Here is a 14607-nt window from a genome sequence, read left to right as displayed (position 1 = left end):
GGATGCTATTGCCTTAATATTTCTATTCTTAAATCTTCTGGTCCCATTTGCTTTGTATAGCTTAATCAGGGAGATATATATATATATATATATATATATATATATATATATATATATATATATATATATATATACCACGTATATATATATGGACCAAGTAATTGAAAACAAATTTAGCATGTCTCAGACCATCAAGTTCCCTTTCAGCTAGATAGTTGGCTATGCGGTAGACACGTCTGCTTTCAATTTTCAGTGATGTGAGAAATGTAGAATGGCTTGATTTGTAATTGTGATTGTTAATAATGAAAGGGAGATTCTCTGGTCTCAAGTGTCCGTAGGAATTCAGGATCTGTTATGCTTCACAAACCAAACCCCAGTTCAAAATCCTGCTATTATTCCTCACTCAAATTTTTTTTTGCTTAGCCATTTCTTTTTTAAAAATATGAAGTCCCTGTTTTAGTTTTTTTTTTAAAAATATGCTGGATAAAGAATACATACATACTTGTGTACAGAAAGATTACCATGAAAAATTATGAAATTTCCTTTCAAAATTATGGTCGTAATGACTGCTGAGACTTGTTTTAAATTGGCTTCTCTTTGTAACATCTGCCCCTTCCCATTCACCCACACAGAAACATTCACCTTTCTGTGGTAAGAGTCCTGTGACACTGTAAAAACCAACAAGATTTTCAGGTTATAAGCTTTTGAGCATCAATGCTCCCTTCTTCAGATATCAAAGGGAGCTTTGACTCTAGAAAGCTTATACCGACCTGAAACTATGTTTCTATAGTATATATGAAATTGGGCCCAATGGATTTACACTCCCATGCATCAAATGACTCTCAAAAACTTAGGCTGGAATGAGTTTTGTTAGTCTTTAAGGTGCCACTGGGGGGGGGGGGTTGCTGGTCAGGAGTCACGTTCCATCGGCTGTAAATGGGAGGGGCTGTGTTTCCGTGGTAGAATATCTGCTTTGCATGAAGAAAGTCTCAAGTTCGGGATCAAGTAATAGGTGGTATCAAAGATCTCTTAACAGTGAAATCTGTTAGACTGGAGTAACTCTGCTTAGGACTGTACTGACTGTGAGATCCTGGAGAGTTGCTGCCAGTCAGAGTAGACAATATTGACCTTGATATATCTACGGCCTGACTCAGCATGAGGCAGCTTCATGTGTTCCTGTAACATAGAGAGAACCTCCACCCTAGATGATGGTGATCCACTGGGAAAAGGTTATTCCATGGTCAGGTGAAGAGGAACTGAAATTGAGCAGGGCCTCTGTCTGCCTCTAGCTCTGAGTTGGGAACTTTTTGCTGGGCGGAAGAGAGTCTGAGAGCCAAACTACAAGTGACGCCTTACACAGGTTGGACACTTGTCAGCTTCCCTCAAGTTTTGATGGGAAATGTAGGCTCCCTGGTTTTACAGCTTGGCTCTCCATTACAGCTGCAAGACCAGGATGCCTACATTTCCCATCAAAACTTGAGGGAAGCCGACTAGTGTCCAACCTGTGTAAGACGTCACTTGTAGTTTGGCTCTGAGCCTCTGAACACCTTTGTGAGGTTCCAAGGGGAAGGTGATGTGTGGATATTTCTGTGCTTTGGAGGAAATTGCTGGGATCGTGTGATAGACAAGAACAATTTAACACACCAAAGGGCATGAGAGAGATACCAGCCTCTCTATTGTTCTCAGGAAGGAACTAATTTCAGCACCATTCATTTAAGTCAGCTTCAGGACTAATATGCAGGAAGGTGAAGCTTGGTGATATGGGGAGGGGGTGGTCTGGTTTGAAATCAGACACACACATTTAAATCCCTGGCAGCAGAAGAAAAATTATAAACATCAGTGCTAGCAAAGAATCCTGTTGCTGAAGTTCACTGTTCATTAGAGGAGTGGGGACCCTTTGCACATCCTCCTGCTAATGTCCAGGACTTAATGGGGGTGGGGGAATAAGCAAAGCGGGGCATTCAAGGGCACACCAAAAACCAGAGGTGCATTTGGGCAATAATGAAAATGGAATACATAGTTTTGGCTTAGCTCTAATTTTTGGCTTCAAATGCCTATTAATATCTCCTAACTGGAAATGCTGATTTTTTTTTATTACAGTAGGCAATAGATTTCATAGTAGCTCTTGCAAACACTTTCAAAGAGACATCATCATAAATGCAAGACAAATCGTTGGGACAGATCATTGTTTCCCAGGATCACTGGTTGTAGTTACTGCCGCAAAACCTGCACCGTTAGCTTGGTGTATCTTTGCCTGTTGATAACTTGTGCTTGCCCTCTCCATACTTCCAGGTATCATGCAAAGGAGAGATGCAGAACTGGTCCAGAGAGGAGCATGCACAAGTCCACTCTCACTCAGACATCCATGCTCATTGTTTCTGTTGAAAAGTGACAAGCGGTGCTCAGTTACTGTTGACCCACACTAAAAGTGCAAGAGAACCAAGTACTTGGGGATGAGTTGGCTCTCTTTCACTGAAGGTCTTCAGATAGATGCTGGACTGCCACCTGTTGGGGAAGGTCTAGTTTTGGACTTCCTACCCATGGAGTCAATGGAATTGTACCCCACTAATGTCTCTCTGCTCTTCAAATCCTGCCCTCCCCTAGCTGCACCCCCAAATCTCCAGGAATTTCTCAACCCAAAGTTGGCGGCAACCCTAGATTGATGCAACCAAAATGTCAAAGAGCCTTGTGGCTCCCTAGAGACAATGCCTAAGATCACAGTGCCACAAGACCCTGCTACTTTTACTTACACTCTGTGTCTTTTAAACCTTTATTATTTTCTCTCTCACGCACACAGGTATTATAAATATAATCTGCATTTCCTTCAGAGTATTTCTTCTGTGGCTCTGTTGTTTCCAGGCTAATCAGAAACAGGAAATGCTACTTGCTCTGCATGTTTAAGCTGCCAAAGATTTTGCCTAAACTTTGGATGTTTGCCTCACCTATTGAAGTTAAGCTTCTAGACTGGGCTTTGAAGTTGTCATTGTTCACTGTACAAAGAAGACTCTGAGCTTCCTGACTATGGAAACGGACTTGGCTTTTTGGGAGGGGGCAAGGCAGCCATTTTGGAGAGGTTGTCTACTTTCTCAGAACTGCTCAGACTTTTCAAATTTCAGATAACAGCCCAATTTCCCTCTTGTAAGGATTTTCCTTTTGAAACATTTTTGTGGGAGCATATTTCCTTGTGACTTTTCTACATACAGGGCGCGGTTCAAAATCTGCACCAGTTATGAATACCATTTTTTAAAGAAACCCTGTCTTCGCAGTCATGAAACAGAAATGAAGCTTACTTAAGAAGGTCATTCTCTTTCACAAATCCCTCCAGATTTTTGGAAGGTTCTAATCTTTGGACATAGAACTGTCCTAAATAAATAAATAGTTAATAGGCTTTTAGGCCATAAAGTTAAAGGATCTGCTAGGGTGACCAACCTCAAGATAGTGTCTGGAGTTATTGCAGAATTAATCTCCAGACTACAGAGTTTAGTTTTCCTGCAGGAAATGGCAGCTTTGGAGGGTGGATTCCGTGGCATCACATCCCCGCTGACCTTTTACCCTTCCCAAAGTACGCCCTCTCCAGACACCACCATCTCCAGAAGTTTCCCAAGCTGGAATTGGCAACCTTACAGTGAAATCTTAAGCATAGTTACACCAGTCTAAGCCCTTTGAAATCAATGGGCTTACACTGGAGTAACTCTGCTTAGGATTTCACTGTTCGTATCTCTCCTCCCCTGCTCAGTATGACAGAGTTCAAAGCCCACACAAACACATGGCCTCAAAGCATTTTTGCTTGCACAAGGTGGGCTTTGCAGTTATCCACACTATTCCTCAATATCCCCCAACTTTCAGAAACATCTGGTTTGGTGAGGAAACTGCGAAAGATGTGGGAGGAGCTATTCCGTGAGCAGTAATCCTCCTGCAGTTCATAAGGTCGAATGTATTTGTTTTTCTGAATTTTGAGAGATTTTTAAAAAGTTTATTTTAAGTGTAAGTTCTTTTAAAATTATTTTTTAATTTTTATTACATATGCTTTCCAAAAATCTATTAAGATTACATATTTAGAGAGACAAACTATGAATAAATGACTATATCACCCAGAATCAGTGACATAAGCAAACTATAGAAAGTATATCACACAAAATTAATTTATGTATAATTAATTTGCTTCAGTTGGCAACTGTTCATTCTCAGCTTTCAAAAACCCATCTATTTATTTCTCAAATACATATTATAAATCATTTATCAAGAGCATTTCTTCTGATAAAATATTTTACAGCCCTAAAAATTATTTAGCAGTAAGGATGGATTCAATGTGATGATTTTGTTATACTATCCTTGCAAGTTAGGTTAAGATACCAGGCTGCCTATCCTATACCTATAATAGTTATTTGTGAGCTCTCAAAAGCCTGAGGGAGGGACGTTTCTCTGTTTACAAAAGTTCTTCATAGCCAGAGGTATGTGGACACATTGGAATTACCTACTTGGATTTCTATAAAATACTACTTATGGTTTTGGTTTGTCAGTAGTATTTGTAGTTAAGATAATGAAGGTGAAGTAACCAATTTTGGTCTCTTGACAGCTTCATGGTTACATGGATAACAAACCCCTGGGCCTTCAGATTTTCATTGGAACAGCAGATGAGCGGATCCTCAAACCTCATGCTTTTTACCAAGTCCACCGCATTACGGGTAAGACGGTCACCACCACCAGCTATGAGAAAATCGTCGGCAACACCAAAGTGCTGGAAATCCCTCTGGAACCAAAGAACAACATGAAAGCAACGTAAGGATGCTATTAGAACATGGATCTTGTTTTGAAAGATGAGTAGAGCAAACCTGGACTCTTAGGGTCAAGTTAGATAAGACACAAAAGTTCTACGCTAAGAAACTTTGCTCTTTTTTAAAAAAAAAAAAAGCTGCCAGCTTCAGGCTGCTGCTTGTGTAAAGGTTAGCATGTTACTCTAGGATTTAAAGCAGCTTCCTCCATGGAAGGTAATGCTGTATATCTGTATGAGGGTGCCTGAAAGATCCAACCATACCTGATGCAGAGAAGTGGCAGAATTGCCTCCCTGTAGTAGAGGAGTGTGGTAGCAAGGAAGGAAGGCTTGAACAGTGAGTTGTGAGAAATACAACAGATAGCCTTTAGTGTGGGTTGGTCCTGGGGCTTACAGGAGCCCATTTAATTATATTATTGCACCCTAGCTGTTCTTATACTGCATGCAGCTTGGGAATTGCTGTGCTAGAGGGTGTTTAAATGGTACCCAGATCTGTGTCAAGCAGCCTGAAGGATGCCTACAAAAGTGATCTTTGAACTCGCTGTTCTAATCAGCAGGGCAAAAATCCTCAGTGATTTAGACTTTCCTGCCTCTCAAATGTGCTTTGGAATAGGGCGCGTTAAGATAGAAGTTTCGTTTTGTTTCTCAGCATTGACTGCGCCGGGATTCTCAAGCTACGGAATGCAGACATCGAACTCCGGAAAGGAGAGACAGATATCGGCCGGAAGAACACACGAGTGCGGCTGGTCTTCCGTGTGCACATCCCTGAATCCAGTGGCAGGATAGTCTCTTTGCAAGTGGCGTCGAACCCCATTGAATGCTGTAAGTCACGTTTCTGTTATCCACACTCTCACACCTACAGAGCGGAAAGGAATGAATAAAATGTCTAGTTCAGTCCCTTGATCAAAGGCTGGCGGGATGCAGCGTTTGGACCAGGGCCGAGAGATCTGGCTTCAAATCCTTCCTCTGCCTTAGACCGGTGTATGTGGCTCTTCAGCCTAGCCTGACACACAGGGTTGTTGTGTGATTAAAAATGGAAGAGAGAGCAGCGTGTGCTGCAGGAGCTGTCCTGAATCAAGTTATGCTGAGTGCTACAAGCCACAGGGCACTCAGCTCAGTGCGGCTGGCAGCGGGTATTAGCTCGCCCGCTGCATCATTTCCCAAACTGGAAGCAGCACTGGCACAGCCAGTTGTGAGCGGACAGAAACTGCCCTGGCTGATGAGGCATCTGGGCCAATGAGCCTCTGAGGTGGGGGCAGATTTGCTGGCACTTGGGCCTGATTGCCCCTGGCCACTAGGAAATTTCCTCCTAAGTTTCTTGAGGGAAGGATGGAATAAAAACTCAACTATTGGCTATGTTCTCCACTATGTGTCTGTCTATATGTCTCTTGTGTGTCAATTCTAAATTAATCAACAAGTCTAAAACTTGAATGCAACTTGCAAATAGAAGGATGCTTGGAACTCCTTGATTCACTTACTCATAGGAGTTCTGAAACTGTTAGGGTTCTTCCAGAACAGATAGAAAGCTCTGAAACACAGTCATATAGTTCAAGACTCCCTGCTAAAAAGAAGTCTGAATATGAGATGTTCTCATGCCCTTCCCTCAGGTTCCTTACACATTTGAAGCAAGTTTTCAGAAAGTCTTTCTACTGCCTTTGCCTTTGGCTGCCCCCTGCCCCAAGTGTAAAGCAGGAAATGCAGTGTGTGTGTGTGTGTGTGTGTGTGTGTGTGTGAGAGAGAGAGAGAGAGAGAGAGAGAGAGAGAGAGGATACTGCAGCTAGAAAGAAGCATCAGCAAAAATTGTCTTTCTGCTCAAACATAAGTGTATGCAAAAGATGGGGGGAAAATATCTGCCAATTTCGCCCTTTGGGTAGCGGCCCCCTCCCCCATACCACATCCTACACAATTCCTGAGGGTCCCCCAGATCTCAGGAAGAGCTTTCAGGGGAGGGGCGCACAGGGCACTGCTGGAGGAAAGAGAATGTAGCAAAAAAACTTTTCATGCTGTTCAAGAAGGGATTGGATCCAACCCATGCAGTCAAGGCAGCACTCCAAAAGACAGCAGGATAAGCCACATATGTGCTAGAATGGCCGGGTGTGGGAGTTCCCCTTCAGACACTTGAATAAACTTCATGTTGGTGGAGAGGGGATTTCCATTGTATGCGTCTCAGGATGCAGAATGCAAACGGCAGTCAGCCAACAGGTCTCCTAGGGAGAAAGTTTTCTTGGTCCATTAGCATATGTTTACCTTGATTGATGCCGAACGATTAAATCCCACATAAAGGGTCCTCAGCATTTCACAGGGTTGGACCTGCAGAAGGGCCTCTATCCTGGCACATCTCAGGAGTCTTAGTCATTTTTCGCGGGCTTGCATTTTTTTTTAAATCGTTTTGCTCATCCTGTGTGTTTTGTTAGTAACTTGAGCTTTTTCAGTGGTTTGGGGATTTCAGACTCATAACAGACTATTTTCACTTCTTTGTAACATGACTCATATTCGTGTACAGAAGTTCTGCAGTTACAATAAACTGCCTGAGAAAGGATGCTCGGGAAGGGCCTCGCTTGTGGCTTTTGATTCTAGTGCGTTGCTCTTGCGGAGGTATGTCTGCATCACAGATTCTCCTCACTCCGAAGCGGTGCTTAAGTGCAAAACCAAACTTTTAAAGCAGATTACTTATTTTTGGCAGGCCTGCCTTGCCACATGAGATCTTTCCTGCTGCAAAGCCTTGGTTTGCCTCTCATGCCATTCCTGCATTCCCCCCCCCCCGCCCCCCAGGAGGAGCATTTCAGGGAGATCAGTGGGAGAAGAGGAGGCAGGAAAATTCTATTCTGTTGAACGAAGTTCCTTCTGTTAATGGAAAATTTCCTGTGTTATCCTATGCAGAATTACTCCGGTCTAAGCTCATTGATTTCAATGAGCTTAGACTAGAGTCACTCTGCAAAGGATTAAAGTGCTAGGCTGGTTCCATCCAACCCTAGGAATTGGGAGTATATCTTGTATAGGTGATTTGGTTAATTTCAGCATCTTCTTAGAATGCAGCCTCCATTGTCCAGTGACCAGTCTAAGGTATTTCAAGCTAGACGGAGGCCCCCCAAATTACCATCTTGTCTGAATCCCTTTTAAACCCTTTAATAGATAATGAACTCTTTGCATAAGAGTTTCAACCTTATAGTTAATAATACAACTCCGTGATCAGCATTGGCCCTTCCTTTTGTAGCAACTTTAGCAAAAAGCATCCTCTCTATATTCATCTGGACTTTTAGGTCTTAAGATGCATCTTCCTTAAAGGTATTTGAGTCGCTCACTCACTCAGTCACTCATTTTGCACCTCTTCTGCTCCTCATGTGTGCATTAGAACTGCTCTCAAATTGCACATCTCAGCATCTGTTCCCTGTCCACCTCTGGGGGGGGGGGGGGGAAGGGTGGCTTTTCTAAAAGGGAGCAAGCCAGCTAGAGGCGGTAAACTTGGCGTCTTGTTGAAAAGTTCTCAGGGTTATAATACTTCATAGTCTCTGAACTGGGGAAGTGAACCTGCAATTTGAAGTGCATGGGCAAAACCATAAAGCCAAGAGGAATGTGTTAGGTTGGAATTAATAGGATCCAGGCATCCTCTCAGCATTGTATCCAAGTCAGAAGTAGTAGTAGTTCCACTCTTCCAGCTAGTTAGACCTCACTTGGAGTCCTGTCTCTATTCTGGGTGCTGCACTGTGGGGAAGAGGGAAGCAAATTAGAACAGGGTCAGATGGGGCAACTAAGATGGTGGAGTCTGAAAATCCAGTCCTAGGAGGAAATGTTTGAAAGAACCAGGTGTGCGTAGCCTGAAGAAGAGAAAACTGAGAGGCAACCTGGTGCCACTCGGCCCACCAGGTATTTGACATCATGCGGAAGAGGGCAAAGAAGACTTGTTTTCTGCTGCGCCAGGGTATAAGACAAGATCTAAGGAGCTTAAGTTGTAGATTGAACACGAGGAGAACTTTCCTAACAATGAGTGGTTCTGCAGTGGAACCACGAAGGGCATGATGGACTTTTCACTAGCTGCAAACTTTCAGACAGAGTCAGGGAAGCCATCTGTTAGTAACATTCCAGTTTGCATTTCCTGCATGATACTGGGGGCTCTGGAATTTGTGGAGGGGATCGTCTTCGGGGGATCCACAGCCAATATTAATCTGCCTTCCCCTTCTGCTTTTGCAGCTGCTAGTTGTTGCTGATGATAAAACCTCCCCTGCAGGGTTCTGTCAGATGCAGGAACTATTTACAACACCCCTTAGGGAAACATCATGAAACAGCGATTTGGAATTAGCTGCTTCTTGCTCCTGTCAACTGCTGCTCCTTTGAGAGGGTGGTTGCTAGCAACAGAGTCCCGGATAGCTCACCTGCGAAGTCCCAGTGGTGGGAGCCAATCGGCAGCTGCAGTGAACTGACTTGGATAGTGAGGTCATTTCTTGCTGCATGTGTACGGCTGGGTGGAGCCATCGGTAGCTCGAAGGGAGATTGTGTGGGTTTGGAATCACTTCCGAAGAAGCTGAATGTGCAATAATAACTAACTAGTCACTTCTCGAGGGACACTTTGTATGCAGGCATGCATTCAGATTGGTGGCTTTGAATAATAATAGGTACAACCAGGAAGGTACTAAAGAGCCAGATAATTTTTAAAAATTCTTCAGGAGAAACCTCAACTGAAATAACAAGATGTTTTATGCACATTAAATAATCTCTTATGTATTGTGTTTTTATTCTGCCATTTGTCCAAGGAGGATCAGTTACTGTAGAGCGCTGTGGTGTGGCGCGGAGGGCAATCTAAACTCCCCTCTGTCTGGAGATCAGGGAGCGGGGCCACCGGCCATGTGACCATTTTCAAGAGGTGCCGGAACTCTATTCCACTCTCTTCCAGCCCTGGCCCAAGATATGATTTTATTATATTGTTTTACTTTGAGAGCCACCCCAAGAAGGTCTCTGGAGAGGTGTCAGGTAAATTTTCTGAATAACAACAACACTATCGCCCAGTGAGCTTTGGGGCAATGCAAGGATGTGAACCTGTATTTCACCAGTCCAAACCTGACTCGATACATGACAATAACATTCCATTCTCTTCTCTGACTCCTGGTTATATGAAGATGTATAGTTGTTGAGTGGCTCATTTGAATCCTCTTCAGAAAAAATAAATGTCTTTTATGGGATTGTAGTTGTGAAGCACCAGTTGGTGCAACATGTCACTGCTCATTTACTGTAAGGAGCTAGGCAAAGCACGCATACTATTCCCATTCTGCAGTCACTCCATTGGCTACTTGTCAGTTACTGGGCTCAATTCAAAGTTTTGTCTATCATGTGTAAAGCACTTCATGGCCTTGGTCGTGCAAAACTGAATTATTCAGAGGGGCTTTTTCACTCAGGTAATGGAGCTATGCTATAAGAAATGGCTCAGAGAGATCCTTCGGTGAAGACACAGAGACTGTAGACTATTCTACTGGGTATTGTCTGTTGATGTAAATATCTTCTTACTGAGCAGTTTCTTCATATGCCGTTTTTAATTACTTACATTTTGTTTCATCTTTGTATTCAGATTCATGTTTGCGTTCACATTTCTGCAACCCATTTGTTCATTGACTGTCCTAGCTGTTGATTGTATGGTCTTACACTGTGTAATCCCCCTTGGGTCTCAGTGAGAAAGGTGGAGAGGCAGGTAGAGAGAAAGATGGATTTAATTGGTTGAAGATCTTGAGCTGGGCAATGCTGTTTAGTGGAAATTTGACCACATACAGGCTTGGTACTTTTCTCTGTTTCTGTGTAGCTACCACCTACCTCTTCTGGGACCATGGGACATTGTCACGGCTGGATCCCACCTAAAATTCCCACAGGGATCTTTTCCACTTCCCCACTCCTGCTCACTCCTGAAATTCCTCCCCAAATTTGATCCTGTGGGATGGGAATCAGATGTCTGCAGCAGTTTGTGTGTACGTGGCAGAAATCACTCCCCTTGCGCACATGGCAATTTTAGGCAGGATGCAACCCATTAAGGCTGCAATCCTAAAAACATAGAATGAAATGGTTCTTACTTCTGAGTAGACAAGTTTGGTGTTGCTCTAGCAGCAACACTTCTTTCCTGAACAGGTCTCTCTTCTTGTAGCCAGTTTGGTGGTGTGGTTAAGAGCGCGGGACTCTAATCTGGAGAGCCGGGTTTGATTCCCCACTCCTCCACTTGAAGCCAGCTGGGTGACCTTGGGCTAGTCATGGTTCTCTGGAGCTCTCTCAGCCCCATCCACCTCACAGGGTGTTTTGTTGTGGGGATAATAATGGCATGCTTTGTAAACCACTCTGAGTGGGCATTAAGTTGTCCTGAAGGGTGGTATATAAATCGAATGTTGTTGTTATTGTTATTATTATTGTACTCCCACCCTATTGGGTGGGAGTAATGTAAATATAGGGAGGGTGCAGAGCCATTATAGTAACTTGGAGTCATGGGGGGGGGGGTAAATGGGAAAAGGGGGGATCTTTAAGCATTCACTTATCTGGCAGTTCCCTCTAGCAAATGTGGTGGTTTTCCTTTGGAGGAAGGCTTTTTGTGGTCTTGGTGCATGACTAGGAAGTAATAAAATTGGCCGGGGTAACTATGCAGGCCAGGCAATGGTTAAGCCCCCCCCCCCCCCTTCTGCCCATCAGTTCTTCCTTTCAGATGTCCCCTGCACTGGAGTTGAGAAGTAGATCCCAGGTACTTTTTAAATGTGCTGCTTTGGCTTTAGAAAATTTAAATCCTAAGGTGAATGCACCCTTTTGTGCTTTCTTGACTCCTGTGGTGTGCTGCTGAAAAAGGAGAGGAGTTGCAGCAAAACCAAAAATGAGTCTTGCGGTACCTTTAAAGATCAATGTGGCACAAGCTTTCAGCGCAATCCTAAGCAGAGTTACTCCAGCCTAGGCCAATTGAAATCAATGGGCTTAGGCTGGAGTAACTCTGTTTAGGATTGCACTGTTAGTGGCTTAGCGCCTGCGTTGCCAATCCCTTTCTTTTAATAAACATTTTAAAGACAAAAAAGAAAATCCCTTCCCCTTATAAACAGAATCCATCTGATGGCAATTGAGATCTTTGCTCCAAAAGTTATTCTATGCCGGTGCATTGGAATCGAATCTTTTTCAAGCAAATTTGTTGGAAGTTTCCTTTAAAAAAAAACTTCCCTCCTTTCCAACTCAAGTTCTCCTATAAAAAGAGATCTTCTGCACTTGTGAGATGTGACACAGTAGTAACTTCAGTGGAAAGAAACAGTCAGTTTAAAAAATGTCTTCATCTTGGCAAGGCCCTCTATGGCTTTCCTGCAACCAAGAAAGCCAGCTGGTAGACTGTCAAGGGCAGGCTGGAGACCGGTTAAAGAGCAGCGCGGAACAGTTCTGGTGGCTCCCCAGAGATGCCTCTGCCGGCTGCATTCAGGCAGTGCGCTGCAAACGCTTTTCAGCCACTACACCAGCAAACTCTGAAGCCTGGGTTTGCATATAATTTTAAAAGATGCATTTTAAAAAAACATATGGCTATGCCTTTGTGTGAAGCAACTTCCAATTAAACTAAATTATGCAAATGAATGAAAGAGAGGCCAAGGGGCTCGTTTTGCACAGATGCATTCTGTTTGCAGGGTTTGTTCTGATTATAGTTGTGGCAGGGGAGTGATGCAGTGAACAAGGTTTTGAGTAGGACCAAAAGTTCTGGTGGGGGGTCTTCAGTTTGACTAGGCCATAAATCTCAACTCAGCCATTGTATTTAGCACAGTGGTTAAGTGGTTTGGCTGCGAATCAGCCTCTACTGGTTTGAATCCCACTACTGCCATGAGCTCAGTAGGTGGCCTTGGGTAAGCCACTCCTCTCAGTCCCAGCTTCCGAGCTGTATTGTGGGGATAATAATAACTCCAAACTTGTTTACCGCTATGGGTGAGGCACTAATCGATCTAGAAGAGTGGTATATAAGCATTGTTGTTGTTGTTGTTGTTGTTGTTGTTGTTAATAATAATAATAATAATAATAATTTACTTATTGACTTCATTGGTGCCCTCCCTTTCTCTGCAGTGGGGACCAAAACTGGCTTCCATTGTTCTCCTCTCCTCTTTTTATCACAACAGCCCTGTGAGGTAGCTTACACTGAGACTGTGGGATAGGGTGGCTGTTTTAAGTTGGGAAATTCCTGGAGATTTTGGAGATGAAGTCTGAAGAGGGCAGGGTTTGAGGAGGGGAGGGACCTCAGCAGGGTATAACGCCATACAGTCCACCCTCCAAAACAGCCATTATGCCCGGTGGAACTGATCTCTGAAGTCTGACAATCAGTTGTCATTCTCTGGAAATCTTTACCTGGATGTTGGCAACACTAAGTTATCCCATGAGCTTCCATGACAGATTCAACTCTGGCTCTCCCAAATCCTATTCAGACAGTTTGACGTAAAGGGGCAGGTCTCTTGCTATAGGGGGAAACCTTCCAGCTGCCCCCTGCCAATCCCCATCACGAATAACAGGCTGGTGGGGGAAGAATTAAGGAGGCTCCTTGGTATCACACCAATGCACAATGTCACTTCCAGCAAAAAAACAACAACCCAGTTCAACCATAGAGTTATGGGTGAATTGTAGAACATCACCCTGGCACGGTGATGTCACCGGCAGTTTTTCCCCAGCAGTGATACAATATCAAGAAGATTGTCCCTGTTTCCCCAACTTGCTCGGCAGGTTGCCACACTGGCTCTGTTAATAATGTAGCTTCTGGAGAAAAACTCCATTTTTAACAGGAATGTTTCTGGCCCATGAGGGATGTTTTGTGTGTTGGGGATAGGGCGTTTAGAAATATAGAAGTGGACTAAGACAAAGGCTCAGAAAGGGAACTAGTGGGTGGCTTAAGCTGATGGTCTGGTAGCAGAAAATATCCCCTTGAGCTCCCAAATCTGTCTTTAAGTGCTAATTATCTGTATCATTTATTTTCAGAGTATTTCTATTGCACTTACCTCTTCAGTGGAGACGCAAAGTACATTACAAAAAATATAATTTGATTTAAGCAATTTAGATCTAACGAAGGGAGCTTTGACTCTCGTTTATGATGCTGCTGGACTTGAAACTTGCCTTCTGCTGCTCTTTTCCTCTGTGTTTTTGGCAAAGTGCTAAAGTGTTGCCTCTGGGCCACACCAGAAATTGCTCCATCATGTCGGGTGGCTTGGTCAGCCAGCTTCTGCCTGCCAATCAGCTGAGCTTCTGCAGGCAGTGGCCCCAGTCCCCAGGAGTTTGCTCTCATACGCAAGCAAATGGGAACCGTATTTAGAACAGCATCATAAACCATCCCTAGGTCATGGTAAGTGGGTGACAAGATGCTGTCCAAAACAGTCCGATCAAAGACCTCCACGGAATATAAATACTGACAGCCTGCCCCTGCTGCCTCAACTCCCTGCTTGGCAGTTTCCCTATCCTGGGGCAGCAATTGAAAAGGTTTGTGTGGACTTTAACATGCTTTGATAGGGAAGAAGAGAAGGCTTCGATGTCTTGTGGAAGTTCAATTGAGCCGCCGTTGCAACAGATAAATGGCCCAGGATTGGGAAGTGACCATGGGTCACTATGTAGAAGATCCCCGATTCAGACTCCAGCATCTCTAGTTAAAGGATCTGGCAGCAGGTGATGGGAAAGACTATTCTGAGAGCCACTACCAGTCAGCGTAGACAATGCTGACCTTGATAAACCAATGGCCTGATTCAATATTAGGCAGCTTCATATGAGAGCGATGCTGCTTTTTATGTGTTCCGTGCCGCAAGATATGGTGATTGGCAGTGGCTGATTTGAAAAGGTAAAAGAAATTCATGGAAGGTCAGTCGATCAATGGCTGTTGGCCGTGA

At 43.8% G+C, this 14607-nt stretch overlaps 1 protein-coding gene across 1 annotated transcript in view; it reads left to right on the top strand.

The window, feature by feature from the left end:
- Positions 1-14607, top strand: part of NFATC2 (nuclear factor of activated T cells 2) — a 105369-nt gene that overhangs the window by 34652 nt on the left and 56110 nt on the right. The window contains exons 4-5 of the mRNA XM_054980451.1: positions 4577-4779; positions 5421-5593. Coding sequence (XP_054836426.1) covers positions 4577-4779; positions 5421-5593 — 376 coding nt within the window. The remainder of the gene's footprint in view (positions 1-4576; positions 4780-5420; positions 5594-14607) is intronic.

This window comes from Eublepharis macularius, chromosome 5 (assembly GCF_028583425.1).
Source record: "Eublepharis macularius isolate TG4126 chromosome 5, MPM_Emac_v1.0, whole genome shotgun sequence".
NCBI classification, from domain to species: Eukaryota; Metazoa; Chordata; class Lepidosauria; order Squamata; family Eublepharidae; genus Eublepharis; species Eublepharis macularius.
Note: the sequence above shows the minus strand (reverse complement) of the source record. Positions and strands in the feature narration are given on the sequence as shown.